Source organism: Leptinotarsa decemlineata, unplaced genomic scaffold (assembly GCF_025532065.1).
Source record: "Leptinotarsa decemlineata unplaced genomic scaffold, Ldec_3_MD MMD2_tig00000199_RagTag_RagTag, whole genome shotgun sequence".
NCBI lineage: Eukaryota > Metazoa > Arthropoda > Insecta > Coleoptera > Chrysomelidae > Leptinotarsa > Leptinotarsa decemlineata.
This window is the reverse complement of record NW_027412544.1, coordinates 7,689,742-7,705,798: the sequence shown is the minus strand read 5'-3', so window position 1 is coordinate 7,705,798 and position 16,057 is coordinate 7,689,742. Positions and strand designations below refer to the sequence as shown.

Sequence of the window (16,057 nt, the reverse complement as noted above, 5' to 3'; positions counted from 1 at the left end):
AAAGCTCAAAAAAAATGTCCCAACAGAGTGTGAAGATTTTTACACAAATATTTAACCAACAGACAGAAGAAGACAGACGACAGAAGAAGATTTTTATAGCCTTCTATTGTTAATATTTGTTCAATCTTTTTTTGTACTTGTTGAAACAATAAAAACTTTCAGTGCAGATATTTTTTAACTGATTCTTTTATTCACATTTCAAAAGGACCAATCTCAGAAAAAATATAAAGGCTAGTTGGAAACCTGATATAATTGAATACCTAATGCATGACAGTGAATAACAATATCTCAAATTTATTTTCGTGGAAGAAATCAAAAATAAACAGTAGTTACTTGGTAACTAACATGGGTTTTATTCAATTCTCCTCACGTTTTCATTAGTGGGTTCTATTTGCTTTCATAAAGTTCTATTGCTTTCATAAAGAGAATAAAAATTTAATATTATTTCGTGGAACACGGATTTTATCACTAAGAACTCCTTTCAACAAGATTATCAAGAAGTTGAAGATCTCAGTTGCATAAACTCATATTATACTTGTATAAAAAAGAAAGTAGCTTTCACACAATAACAATAATATTCCGAGACATATATCTATGAAAATGAAAATTACACTAAAAATGTCTTTTTCTCTCACGAAGCATCGTCGGAGTCGACAATAATGATAGCATTTTGGCCTTGCAGCAAGTATAGTATTTCTGCACAATATCAGCAGTTTTCAAAAACTTATTTATTCATTTATCGAATGAGTGCTACATTTCATAAAGAATTGAATGTAACCTTTGTTAGTATGACCAAAATTCTGCATATGTTTTTAGATTATATATGTAGGTGTATGATACAACCATTAATCAATGTTGTAATTTTTTCACACTTCATCACAATGAAATTAATTTTTTTTTTTTCAGGTTGTCAGCCTATATGCAACAAAACTCTCAGGCGGAGGATTTGAATCCTTTTGAAGTCCATTCTAATGTATATTTTAAAGTGTAGTGTTTGAAATGTTTGTGATACATACCTAGTGAAATTTGTAATGTATATTTCTGTAGTATATATTGTGGTGATAATCGAAGAACAAATTTAAAATTCCGATATGTATCGATAGCTGTACTTTTGTAAATATTATATTGGTTTCATTTTGTCTTGAACGATGTAATATTTTGAGTTTTCGACCTGGTTTGAAAAATTATTGATACCTATATGTTGATTCTGCAGCTCTCTAATAGAATTTGAAATAAATGTGATTTAGTTTTGTATGAGTAAGATATTCTTAGATTTATTACACCTGTTTAATAACGGTATTCATCTATATGAACTTTTGGAATATGATATGAGGATATTAAATATATATCCTATTAAGTCTGTTGAACAAGTTAGAGTAGAATATCGAAGAAAAAGTCTGAAAGGTCAAGGCGAGAATAATTTTTTTCACAACTGCATATGGATTTCATCCAAAAAGGAGGTAGTTTTCATATAAGGATGAACTTCATTCAAAAATTTGGAATTCAGTGTTTGACTGTTCTAAAAAAATTATTAAGATATTTTTTGAAGTGTTAGAAATATTTATTATACGAAAATAATATAGAAAAAACTCACTATTTTCCGGGTTTGAAGGCCGTGGATTTTTGGAATTTCATCCTCCGTCAGAGATTTATACATCCTGAATTAATATATCCGATGACTGGTCATCAATGAACAGTCATCGGAGACGACCACTCTCAGCAGACTTATCAGGCTAGAAAGACTTGTTTCTTCAAGAATAACGAGTGCAATTACAACCTCATCAACAGCAGCCTTGGAGACATTCTCACATCTTCCTTCTTCACATCTTGTGAGAATGTTTAAAACCATATAACATATGCATCTAGACTGATCCAGAAATGCCGAGATATAGAAGAACTGGCAGATGGGACTGGCAGATTGATATAGGCTCTGAACCAGTTGTGGGGAAAACAAAACCATTGGTAACGAACCAGATCAGAATAAAGGTCTATAAGAATTATAGTTTTCCGGGAATTAGTACCTGTAAAGGAAAATGGATAAGCCTTTTCAACACTACAGGGATCGTCTCAGAATAATTGAGTGCTAGTCACTAGACACTGCCAACTTAACGTACACTTAAACAAAATATAGGACGGTAAAATGAAGAACTCCGCTGCAAGCAATGTAACTAAAGGACACAGACAGCTTGCCATATTTCATTCAAATCTGGGACACTTTTCCACAAGAGACTAGCAATTTGACAACCCAAATTATGTATATGACAAACATCCAACAAGAATTTGTACAAAGTATCACAGAAAATAAGATTGTTGAAATGGAAGTCATGAAAAAGAAGGCAATCTCAATGAGTTCGGGAGGCTACAAAGTCTTTCGTAGACATGAAAAATGGTCAAGTCAGATGCATTCCAAACAGCAATAAAAAAAGAATGATTAGCCTACTAAAGAAATCATATTTAATTAATGCATTATATGCTCATGAGACCGTAATGAGATCAAAGTTGTTGGAGATTTCTCTGTACATTTTTACTATATCTTCAGTGAAAATGTATTCTTTATTACGGGGATGTTCAAGCAATGCATGTTAGTCTTTAAAACGCTCTGAAATCGATTACTGTGTAAATAAGCGGCTTAGAAAGTTTCACAATTCTCCAAAAGTCAGAGTTCGTAAAAAGTGTAGTTCCAAGTATAATGAATCAAACTTCAAAGGAATATGAACAGTTGCAGATTTCCTCACACTTCAGTTTGTGAAAGTATCTATAAAAAAGGGACAATCCCCAGTATTTCTTCTAGTTTTATGCTATCAAGGTTGCGTGCGATGTTTAGGCTGTCAGCCTCAGGGTATGCTTAGAGGCGGAGCTTTTTATATGTGAAGAATATTCTGCAGAAGGGTAAGCGGTTGATGAGGTGTGTGCAACTTTATGGTTCAAAATAATGAAAAGTATCTGCATCCCACTTAATTGATATTTTCAAAATTTCAAATTGAAAATGCAGCTGAATTGAGTCAGGGGCACTAGAGTAGGTATATCCCAATAATTGAATCACAAACATTTTCCAGTGAATGGTATTATATAACTATGTTATTCGCTAAACAAATCATGGGAATTTGGTTGGGTCCCTTCGATTTGAGATCAGAATCCATTTGTGATTCAACATTCAATGAAGATTCACCAGTTTCAAGTATTACATTATTAGCAATGTCCCTCCGTCGGTAATGGATCTTCCCAGAAATAATAATGGAGGACTTGACATTTGTACTATGTGTACAAATAGTACACACAGAATTCCATTTTCGCTCTCTTTGTGTTGACTAACACATAACAACAAATTCAACCAATTACTTTCGAAAAATTCCACTAGTTATTCAATGTTATTTGCAAAAGATTATAGTTTTTAGCGAATTGATGCAAACATGTTATTTGCATAGGTAGATTATACGTATTTTGAACTTAAGTAGCATGTTGAAAGTTCAGTGCTACATTTATACCACAGGTTGGAAAATATTACAAATTAGTTCAATACACATATGAATTTTCGCTGAAAATATAATAGAGGAGCTAAGCAAACAAAAATACATTTTTAGTAGATCCATGTTGTTGAATGCTTTGCTATAATCAAAAGATAATAAAATGATTGTTTCTTCTCTGTCTGTTGATACATTTGTCATACATTTTTGATACATTTTTCAATGAAAAATAGTTGACACATAATTCTCAGTATTGCTCAGTTTGAGATCACCGAGTTCTAAAAGTGCACTTTGTGATTATTCTGCAGATGGATTAGTGTTTCAGAAGAATATGTGGGTGATAAGTGCAGGTAGTACCTACTTAATCAATGTTTTGACAATGTTGTTCCTAATGTAAGAGTAAATATATGTCATGCATTTGGCACCTTAAGATCTCATTCTTCAACAACGAAATCGGTCTTAGCAGAATGAATCCAAAAGCAGTAAATTTCAATATATGAAGCTTCATAAATCCAGAAAAAGAAAGAACACTTCATCAGTTGAATTCCAATACTCGAACTAGTATGTTCTCTTCAAAATCATTCGTGTTAGAGACTACTAGAGAGAGAGAGAGAGAGACCTAATAAGGCTTGTCAAAGAATATCTGACCCACTAAGCTTGTTACAAATACACTGAGATTGTCAATAATTCCACACTATACATCTTTCAGAAAAATGACTTGAATCGATATAGATAGAGTATTATGGAATTGAGTACTTCGGGAATGTTTATTAGAAAAGGATAAACGACCACTACCCAACATCAAATGATGTCACCTGTCACCATAAAAAGTATTTGTGCAATAAAATTGTATCATAAGTATACATTTTTTGTATCCTCAAGAAGGTGGGAAAGTTTTTTATACCTAACTTTCAAATTCGTTATGTTCTGCAAATTGAATTACTGAAGACGTTCGGTTAGTTATGCCTCAGTTAAGGAACAACTTATGTTGTAATTCAAAGAAGAATAAATTTATGAATATGAATACCATTCAAACCCAGACTTGTGAATGGGAAATTAAATGTCTTTTGTCTGAAGTTTTGTGAAGAAATCGGGTACGTGGATTCAATCTCACAGATTTTCCCAGGAAAGTACAATTTAAATGTGCTTCAAATTTTCTCTTCAGAAAGGTGTTTTGAAGATCTTGAGATTTCCGCCTAAACAATGACTAGGTAAGCTCTTTGTTCACTTCCTTTTTCACTTCCATATTGGTGGTTACCAAATCTCTAGTGATCAACAATAGGATTGATTCAGGACTGTTTGAGCAACCCGATACTTTCTATATGTTCTAAAGACGCTGTTGTAAAAATTTGAGCGCTTAGCTCATTTTCAAGGTTGATAATCGCCTTTTGAACTGTTCAGGTGGCCTCGACTGTTTCAAACTCGAAAACACATAATTATAAAATATATTGTTATTTTCTGAAGATTTCTGTGTATGGAAAAAACACCAAGTAAATGAAGTGTAGATAGAATAGAACGAAAAAAAAATTTTGGCTGACAGTGAATTTCAATATATCTTTATTTGAGATCGAAATCAATCTAGATACATATTATAGATAAAACAGAACGTGAACTGAAATATATTTTGGACAAATTTATACATACAGTCTATAGTATATTTGTACAGATCTCAGTACCTAGTCCCTAAACCCTGACAGTTGAAAAATAACAATGTATTTTAGTTTTAAATACCTGACAAATGGATGGTAAATACTGATAAGAGGGAATTAACCATTGTTTACTCGGTGGATATACACAATGAGTCTTTGCTTGAATTCCATTCAGTTTATGAGTTATGATGGCGAAAAATAGGAAAACTTTCAAAGAACTTCCATTTGAAGTGAAAGATATTGAGAATGAAGTGTATGTTCAAACAGGAATTCCGGATCTTCCACAATTTCGTAAGTTTTTGCATACTTTTAGAACAGAAAAAAAGACATCAAATTCGTAGGTGGAATTTTGGTTGGACCTAAAAAATATTTTTTACATCCCAGTTACAGAGAATGTGGTTTAGACATATACAATTTTGAAGCAAGACCAGATGATGTATGGTTGATGGGTTATCACAGATCAGGTAATCACAGAGTTCATGATAATACTTGAAACTGAAGATAGTTACATGCTGTAAGAGGTAATCTTCTATTTAAAAATAGACTACTACCTGATTTCAACTAACTGTCAATAATTGTGGATAAATTTGATCAATTTATTCAGATTGAAAGGGACATTCATCCTCAGTCTTTCGAGAATTACACTCTGAACTGCTGAATATTTAGTCTTCGGTAGCATGAAACTTTTCGCAAAATTTACAATGGAAAAAAAACCAATTCGGCCATTTTAGACATTTTAGACGAGACATTGGTCGATAAAAGCCCGAGAAGAAAAAGAAAGCTATCTCTTTCTTGTATACGATGTCTATCGAAAAGGATGTCAGAAAATTGATTATGAATGCTTTGTTTTCATCTATGGCGGCGATCGATGACAAATCTGTCTTGGGAAACCCCGTTTATCTTTGATATTGGTGGATCAAGTCTTCTGTCGACCCAATAAATGGTATCTTTGTAATAAGGGAAGATGTCATCGCTTTTTATTAATCATGCTTGTTTTTCAAGGACAGATGACTCCAACCTTACTTTCGTGGTTTAATCTAGCATCACTATGAGACCTTGGCGGATCGAAATTGTCTGATGTTGGATCACGACTACTTTGTTTTTTGCCCTTCAAAGAGTTATTAACCGAGTCGAAAGCTCTAGCTTTTTCAGGCGGGTTTTTTTTCCTTCAGTATCTGCGGGTTTTCCATCTCTAGTGGAAGTTATTCATCCGTCGGAACATAGTAAATTCTTCTTTGAAGAGCTTCATCCTCAGGTGGCTTCATGAACTTTTCTGTTTTTTCAGTAACCTCTTCCGTAATTTTTTTTAGGCATATACTTCTCAACATGGAGCTTGGGGTGGTATTTGCTTTTCAATCGGCTTTTTTGTATCCTCATGTTTCGAAGGTTTTGCTTCAACCCGGCTCTCAAGTGATTCAGTTTTTCCTGGTATATTGCATAAATTCTATCGTGCTGGTTTTTCCTATATAGTTGTAAATCGGAAATAGCGGAGCATGTTATTTGGACTCATCAACATAACATCAAGTGATCTCAAGCTGAGATAATCCACAGAGGTGAACACTGGTTCAAGAGGAAGTTGAAAGAAGCTGCATATATGTTGTCCAAAGACGCATTCAGCCTATATAGCGTAGAAATAAGCAATATGTGGAAACCTGTAATCAAGCGGAAAACGATCAACTTCCTGCAAACGGTCAACTGCCGCTGAACTGGTGAAGTGGAGAGAGGAAAGAGGGTAAAAGCGCTCGATTAATAAATAGTCATCTCTTGGAGACGACTGTCGATACTTACAATCGAAACATCGTGAAGTATTTTGGTTTTGAAATGTTTCAGTTTATTCATTATATTTTTTATTTTTTTAGTCTGTGGTCATTTTCATCTTGATTATTTCATTTCATTCGTTTTATTGTATTTAAATTTTATGCTTCATTGCCTATATTTATTTGATATTTCAGCTATTCATTTTGATTTCATTTGTTCTTTAATAGAACTAGTAAAATTATAAATGAAATATTGTCAACCACTTTCAAACATACATAACCTATGTTGACTGTCACATGGAACCTGTGATTCTATAGGATATTACTTGTTTTCTTAGTACTACTAGGATCACCTTTTTCAACAATGAACGTTATAGAGGCTAATTTAAGGCGAGAGAAAAATTTACCCTATGATAACGACATATCAAGAAACATCGATTCGGAAATGCATACATCTGTGGTACTTATATTGTGTGGAAAACTGTTGATCGAAATGTTCATTCATTTTGTCAGTTTTCACTGTTGATAAATATCGTCCAAATATCGAGACCACTTTTTTAGTAAGTTCAGGACCCCGTTATTAGAATCAATTTTCAATATTCTCTCAGATTCACAATTCTCTTTTACTTTATTGACATTACTTATAACATAACAAAGTATTTCCGCTTTGTTATCCGATTTACTGATGCTTGCTTCATCTTGAGATTAGTTTTCAAGAAAAATGTTCGCTAGTGATGCCCCTCTTCAGTACTTTATGATTTTATTTGAATTTTCATCTCTGTCCTCTTGTCCTTAGTTCATATGATTTTTTTTCATAGAAAAAATCAATCTTTCATAGTTTTTCCAGAAAACAAAGACTTTGAAAACCAAAGAAAATCATGCATAAAGTTATTAAATGTGACATTGACAACAATATCACATGATTTCGGAACTAAATTATCATGAAATTGATATATGTTTAGAGTATCTATTGAATCAAAGTGGTGTTGCAAGAGATGAGTGAAGAATGTGTCCACCTTTTCTAATCATCTTATAATTATTTATTATGCAAAATTTATTATGAAAAGCAACTGCCAAGCATCCAATTATCACTTCAAGAAAACAAATCAGGTACTGATAGAATGTTCTTTTTATTATAATTTGGCCGTCTTCAAACACTTTTTTGGTTTTCCTTGAAGTTTCAGTTTGTGTTTCAGTGAGGTTTCTCAAAAGACAGATTCAACTTATTTGAAGATGTATCGATACACGACGGATGGCCTTTATAGTCCCCAGACCTTACAATGCTTAGTGTTTTCTCATGAAAACAATTAGAACAAAACTGTAGGGATACAAACACGATCTTTTTGCTAGCATTGAGAGAAGTATTGGATGACAAAGTCCAATAACCTAGTATTCTTTCTCAGCTGAACCAGGAATGTATGGTGGATTCGACTGTTCTCAAATGATAAGCCTGAGAAACAAAACTGTTTTCTGTTGTAGACATCAATATGGTGCACATGATGGGGTTCGTGGTTTATTTATTCCTACATGATGGTTCTCGTGGATTATTTATTTCTTGTAAAACTGCTAATAATATACTTAGAGTTCATTAGAAGAGGTATTTGAATTTCTCACCAACTTTTTGGTGTTTAACACCAACTTTTTGGTGTTTAACATTTCAATTCGATGAACTTGCCAGTCCTCAGTCTCTTCGACAATAAACAGCTACAGTGAATAATTTATGCTCATGAAAATATCGTTTGTCCTTATAATTTGCTTATAAAAAAATCTTTCTTGAAATCTGTTTTTCTGTTGATCAGCTGTGGCCCCCATACGAACGACAACTCTCAGAAGTTGAGAAACGAGGTCTTACCTTTTAACGTGTGATTCCTACTTTAACTAATGTTAGATGTGGGATAATGGGCTGGTAGCGATTTGCAATAATGAACATAGTGTATTATCAATCAAATTCAATTTGTTATTCTGAATTTTGAACTGTGAAATGCTGCCTGTTTCGTGAAAAACTCCGAATTTCACGAAACGTGCTGAGTGAAATGGTCGAGTATGGATATAGTTTCGAGTGCCCATCACGTAAAAAGTGCAAATCAAAGGTAATCAACGATATTGAATGTATGAAGTGTGAGCTGCGAAAAAAATAGCTCAAGTGTAAGAACCTTTGAAGAAAAAAGTATGTTATCTGTTGTGAAAGCGTCCCTATTGTGGAAGCAGGTAATGAGTTTTACGACGCTTTGGAGAAAACACACCCAAAATGAGAAGAAATTGGATGCACATATAGTAAGTTATATGCTGAAACAGAAGGAAGTGATAATCGAAGAATTTCGCAGTAAAATCCGAATAATCAAATACCCAAACCGGCCTCCTGAATGAGCTGAATGATAAATATGTAGATAAAAAGTCTGAAGAGATATCGTCGACCAGTGCAAAACATGTTTGTTATAAGAAGTCAGATAAACAAGACTTTCAGCCTGAATCATCAGGCAGTAAGATAGAAGGAATTTACAAAACAAATAGGAAACACTTAGGAACCGAATTACTTGATGTACGTACCAGAATAAAATATAATTAAATATTCAACTTGGGTTATACTATAAATACCATTCCGAATTCGAAAGAGCAAGGTAATGGTAGTGTTACTCAGAATAGCGTTAGTGGCACAAGTCAAGAAAATCAGTGGCATGCAGTAAATTTAAGCGTGATAAACATAGAAAAGTAATTGTTGGTAACAATAAAGAATAAAATATCAAAGGTGTCCCTTAAAATGTGCACCTGCATGTCTCTAGGGTAGATATAAAGGAACATGTTCTGAAGAGCTCAAACTTTTATTGACTTCCACGTTTCCAGGAGTTTAAGTTTATGGACTCACTTCCTTTCCAAGTGTATATTCATCCTTCAAGGCGACAATCAATGAAAGGCACTTCAAATTGGCCATGAATCCACAAATTTGTCCAGATGGTGCTTGTATAGGCAACTTTTTTCGGAAAGGGGTGAATTCAATTCCTGCAGTGAATAAGCCTTCTCTCCTCAAATTGTGTTATCAAATGTTTGAATTTCAATTCTATATGTCAACTAGAAATTGAAATCAACGGCCCCGATCCGTTATTTTCATGCTTAACTCAAACCCGTGCTGAAGTCCATCTTATCCAAAGAAAGCGTATTGATAAATTTAATTTGAGTTGTGCATATTGCAGAAGCATTCACGAACAGGGTGGTGTATCTATATTTTCAAAAGAAGGTTTGAAGTGTAAAAGTTAGATAAATATTACTTTGAAAAACATTTGGAGGTTTGTGTTATCTCCTGGAAAGCAAATAACCGAAATTCAATCATGTGGATCGTAATATTTTCAACGAACATATTCATCTTACTACTCCATCTTGATCCAAAAAAATGTGGGAATCTTCCAAAGAAAGGAAGGAAGCAATCATTTAAAAAAAAGTAATTCTATACATAGATGTGTAGATCATGCAAAGAAGTAACTTTCCGACACAAACTGGAAGAAAACAAGTACTTTCATATAAACTTTGAATTAAACGAAAGAAAAATTCTTCTGAAACAAATACTTTCATATGAACAGTGAATTATACAAAAAACATTTTTTATAACGGGTTAATCAAATTCTAACGAAGCACCTTGGCAAGTATCTGAACTGTCAAATAGAAAAAAATGCAGAAAATAATCATACTAAACAAAATAAAATCGATGATTCAAATCTTTTGAATAATTTTTTCATTAACACACCGCAGGAAATAGTGAATAATATTATCACTGACGAAAATTTAAGCGAAGGGAGTCTCATAAATATTTATCAACATTATATATTTCCTGAACCTTTTATTTCAGAAGAACTATTCTCTGTATTGAGAAACAAACTCAGGAACAAACAGTCTTCTGGTCATGTTGAGGTTCCTTCTTTCCTCATAAAAAATGTCCTACCATAATCAGCTTCTAACGTACTTGATCAATCTGTCATTTGTAAGAGGGTCATTTTCCAAAGAATTAAACATTGTGAAGGTATTCCCAATATATAAAAAGCAGGACTGATAAAAACTTGAAAATTATAGATCAGTAACGATAACTTCTAATTTTTCAAAATTATTCGAATATTCTTACTTGGATAGGCTCATAAGTTTTTAGGTGAACATAAAATTCTTACTCACTAGAAACACATAGTTTTCGAGTGAATGAATCTACGAACACAGCAGAGATTCATTTTTTTGAGCGTTTGGTCTATTACATAGAAGGATTTGGAAAAGCTGAATACACTTATTTGAATTAATGAATCGAAGAGGTTTTGTATTAAAATGTAGGAGAAGCAGGAGAATATTCTGTATGCATTTTTCACTACCTAACCAGGACCTTCGATTGTGACAACCGAATAAATCTATTATCGAAATTGTGTTTTTATTGTATAAGAGGGCTAGCATATGATTGGATTCAATCGATTTTAGAAAGCAGACAACAGTATGTGAGTATAACACATAATAATGAAAATACGACTCTTAGACATCACTCCGATCATGCGGAGATTTCCATGGATGTGCCATAAGAATCGGTATTAGGTTCAGTACTGTTTTTGATGTACACAAATGAAATGGGCACAGTCATGAGAGATAATTTTGTGACGATGTATGCGAATGATACTTTCCTGATCGTGTCCGGCGAGTCAGAAGAAGGTTTAGCTTCAAATGTAAAAGTGTGCTACAGAAAATTGCCATTTGTTGTGGAATGAATTCTACATTTCTCAACGCCGGTAAAACTCAACTGATGAGATTCCACAATCGCCAAAAACAATCCTCTAATATCCGAATCAAAATAGGCAACATAATACTCGAGAGTTCAGAATAAACTGAATTTTTCGGTATCACTATGGATTCATGCCTGAATTGGAGAAAATACTGTGAACTCCTAATTAGTAAAATAAATTCCTTGTGTTATCTATTCAGAAATATAAGGAATTTCTTGACGGAACAACAACTACCTACTTTCTTTATATCACTTCTAGGTTGCATCCAGGCTGGGATATGGCATATGCATGTGGTGTAACAAACTCTACATTGACATCTGAAGTATTCATAATACAGAAACGGATTTTGCGAATAGTAGCTGGAGTTAACAGTACTTTTTCTTGTAGAAGTTTATTCAGGCAGTTTAGAGTTGTAAGTCTTTATAATTCTGAATTGTCTCTACATATTTTCAAGAATAAAGATGTTCTTGCGGAACTCAATTGTCCATAATGTGAATACGAGGCAAAAATCTAATTTTCATATTCCGTACTGTAAGTACAAAATTTCATCAGACTCGCCATCTGTGATGGGGAAAATTATTTTCAATAAGCTGCCAAAATATGTTCAGTAGAAAGCTGAAACGACTTTTAATACAAAGAAGTTTGTATAATTTGGGCGAGTTTTTTTTTAATCTATGACGTTTGTAAAAGTATTTATGCGATTGTTCGATACCTTTTACTTATTTTGTATTTGATCTGTTTTTATATATCCTTATTTTTATAATCATTTATATGTATTAATTTATATACACATATATGTACATCTATTGTGTGTGAGCTTACGATTATATGTATGAAAAAGGACTATTCCTATACATGTATTATATATGTCTGACAGAAAATAAAGATGATAATTATTATTATTATGATCGGGCAATCTTTAATATAAAGGAAATTATAATCTACGAAATATACATCATTAGTTATACTAATGTTAATTTCATTGATTAATTTTGTGATCAGAAATGCTTCAATTTGATTGACTATGAATTTTTTGTCACTTCATGAATTGTACATTTCTTATGGGTCAACAAAAATGATATGGATACTGTCTTTCATTTAAAATAGTTCAATGGTGATAATTTTCAGGGACAACTCTCCATGCGGAAATGATATGGCTGATTGCTAATAATTTGGATTTCCAGAAGGCTGCTGAAGAAGTTATTGATTTCAGGTTTCGACATTTAGAGTAAGCATGGTTCAAATATTTTCAAATATTAGAAGTGAGAATAGAGACAATAAAAATGCGTACTATCAAATCGGAAGTTAACAATGTCACGTAATAGTAGGAACTTCAAAGAACGAAGGAATAATGTGGTCTTATTTTTAACGTGTGATCACTAGCCTGGCCAGTATTTTATCCAAATAATAACACCATCTCACATTCTTTCACACAGATATACTGCTTTTCACATAGTAATCAGAAATACAAAATCGTAGAAACTGGCAAACTGGTGAAATTCTTCAAATTCATGAAAGTGCAAGAAACAAAAAAACAATTGAAAAGTCTTTTCGACCCATTGAGGTTTCATAGAAATTCAAATTTGAATTCCTTTGTTGCTAATTTTTCTCCAAGAAATGGTATGTAGATTTGTGATTGATTTAGGCACTCCAGTTTGTTCAAATGTTTTCATCTCTAATGCTGAACACAAGTGAATCAAATGTAGAAATTCTATCAGATGTTTCGAATCACATCCTTTTCATCACTTATTTTAACAAAATTGTCAAGTGAACACCAATTGAAAGTGACTTATGGAGATGTTATTGAAGAAAGTTTGAGAAAAGATTAGAAAAAGTATACATTACTCAAATGATTGTGTAAAACTTGAACAATACTAGTTAATTCATAAGATTATCGAAGCAATTGTGGAAATTTTGACAAAATTATCTTGAAATGATTCTTAAAAGGTAAATATAGATAACAATATGTTACCAACACATTTTCAAGGTGTTGCCAACTTGTTCATTATTACGAAACTTTTGAGGTAAAGAAATGAATAACTTGTTATAAATACAGCATCAATGATGGTGCATGCCCGAGAAAGTGAGAGCGATGATATCTCCCCGATGATATCGTCCTGTCTTTCACTGCAGCTTTCACTGAAAGCCAACTAGTTGATAAACAGAGCCCAAAAACAATGCATTAATGATTCCATACTAGACAGCGCTGTTTCGATCCGTCATTGAGATCATCAGTGGTGCTAGGTTGAAACAAAAATACTCTGGTGAACTCAATTGTCCTTGAAGGACAAGCCTGAATAAGTTATGGCTCATACTATCTCCCCTTAGAAAGACGCGATTTATGGGATCGACAGAGACATATTCAGTGCATTCGTGTTAGGAATAACACGTTAAAAGGTAAGACCTCATTAATCCTTAGCTCGCACAAGTTTCGACTTCTGAGGGTTGTTGTTCGTAGGGGTGCGACAGATGGTTAACGGAAAAACATATTTTAAACAGAACATACATGTAATTTATATTTACATGTAACATATTGTGTTTTTCAAAAGTCTCAGATCCAGTTACTTGACCTAGATATGTTTATCTGTTCTGCCATGTACTAGATCTATAGACTTTCTAAAAAAGTGTACATTTTATGATTATAACTAAGCAGTGAGTAGAGAAAAAATTTAGTAGAAAAATTAACATGATAGATTCAATGAATTTTTTTCTTTTTTTAAAAAATAACAAATAATTATATAATATAAGTTGCAAATGGTGAGGATTCCAAACCGTTTCAAGCAGGGTCAGTTACAGAGGAGAACAGATAGTTTTTACAGAATGATTATTTCATTTTTGAAACGAATGCCTTATGATGTGATGTATTTATTCAGACTCTCCAGGCTTTGCTGCCTTCATTCAATAACTTTCACAACAAATATAATGAACTTGAAATTCAGTGAAAATATACAGAGTGACCCATTTGAAAGCGGGCCACCTCTCTAAAACTGTTATTTATTATCCGATTCAGAAGTTTTTTTTTTCAATAGATAGAGCGTCAATAGTTCTATTAGAGTGCTGTGAAGTCGAAATATAAATAAAATTTTCAAGGCCTACTTCGAATTTTTTTCAAGGTCAAAAATCCAAAAAACATACTAGCGATTTTTTTATATGAAATTTGACGACGCCACTGGATTTGTGATGCTTTCAAATGGTTGTGACTGAAATTTCAAGATGAAATATGTTTTTTTAACAGAAATATAGCATAAGTAAAATTTTTATCACTTTATCTAAATATTTCGAATTGTCGTCATATTAAATCACAATATTATTAATAATATCGTTTAAAATGCTCTTTCACGTCGTTAGCAGTCGAGCTTGTAAACAGCAGTTATTCAAAATGGTGTCAAATTATGTTTCTTTCAAACAGAACTCCATAAAGTATAGAAGATAGTTATGTCCATCAAAACACTGCAGTTTTTTTGTCATCAGAGAAATGAAATATACATCTTTACATCAAATAGTAATCAATATTCAATAATCAATAATAACCAATACTGATGAAATAAATGAACTACAACAAAAAAATGGATTGAGATGAGAGTGCCCAGACATTAATTTCCGTACTTTGTAACTAATTTCCGATTTAATTCGATACGTTTATTCTACCATTTTCTAATGCTAACTAATCATAAGATTCGATCAAAATTCGATCATTGGTTTGGGGTAACATTTATGCAAGCCTGGTCTTATTCTTTCACGCAGTTCCTCTTTGGTGGTTGTCAGTTATTCCGAATATCTACATATCTTGGTTTCATTCAAACATGTTTGGGATGCCACATTTCGAAAATATTATTTTTATTAGAAGGCTTTGAAAGTTAAGTTGCCGTGGAGATGACAAGTCATTAAAATAAAAGACGAAAAGACACAAATTTGTCAGTATTAATAGTGAAGTTTATAACTCTTCAAGTACCTACACTAATAAAGAAGTATGGCAGATAATTTGACTTTGCAGGAGAAAATTGAAATAGTAAAACTTCGTGGTAACAACGACAGATCCGAAAGGGAAGTATGTAGAATTTTCAATAACATGCATCCGGAGCGTCGAAATATTAGCAGAGCTACAGTTGGAAGAGTAAACAAAATTTTCAATCAGTATGGAGCTGTTAGTAAACATATCCTGAAGAATATTAATACTGTACAAAGGCAGAGACGAAATAATTCTGAACGAATTCGAAATTATTTTAATAATAATCCGAAAACAAGTGTGAGAATTGCAAGTTTGGACATCAACTTACCGCGTGAAACAATAAGGAGAAATCTTAGGAAATATAATAATATGAAGCCCTTTAAACCAAAGTGTCTTCACACCTTAGAAGAAGGCGATAATGAAAAGAGGATGGAGTATAGTTTATGGGCTCAAGGAGAATATCTAAATAACAGGAATTTTCTGAAAAAAATTTTGT

At 32.7% G+C, this 16,057-nt stretch overlaps 2 protein-coding genes across 3 annotated transcripts in view; both read left to right on the top strand.

The window, feature by feature from the left end:
* The window catches only part of LOC111503494 (uncharacterized), a 106,352-nt gene extending 105,089 nt beyond the window's left edge, over positions 1–1,263 (top strand). Inside the window, exon 10 of the mRNA XM_074172876.1 lies at positions 907–1,263. Within this exon, the coding sequence (XP_074028977.1) occupies positions 907–960 (54 nt within the window). The 3' untranslated portion in view covers positions 961–1,263. The remainder of the gene's footprint in view (positions 1–906) is intronic.
* A 2,448-nt stretch (positions 1,264–3,711) lies between these two features.
* LOC111503497 (sulfotransferase 1E1) overlaps positions 3,712–16,057 on the top strand; it is a 33,745-nt gene continuing 21,399 nt past the window's right edge. The window contains exons 1-3 of one of the 2 annotated variants that reach the window (XM_074172877.1): positions 5,207–5,404; positions 5,455–5,577; positions 12,741–12,840. In XM_074172877.1, the coding sequence (XP_074028978.1) occupies positions 5,299–5,404; positions 5,455–5,577; positions 12,741–12,840 (329 nt within the window). In that variant the 5' untranslated portion in view covers positions 5,207–5,298. Of the gene's footprint in view, positions 3,815–5,206; positions 5,405–5,454; positions 5,578–12,740; positions 12,841–16,057 lie in introns of those variants that run through there. The other variant, XM_074172878.1, reaches the window with a different exon arrangement.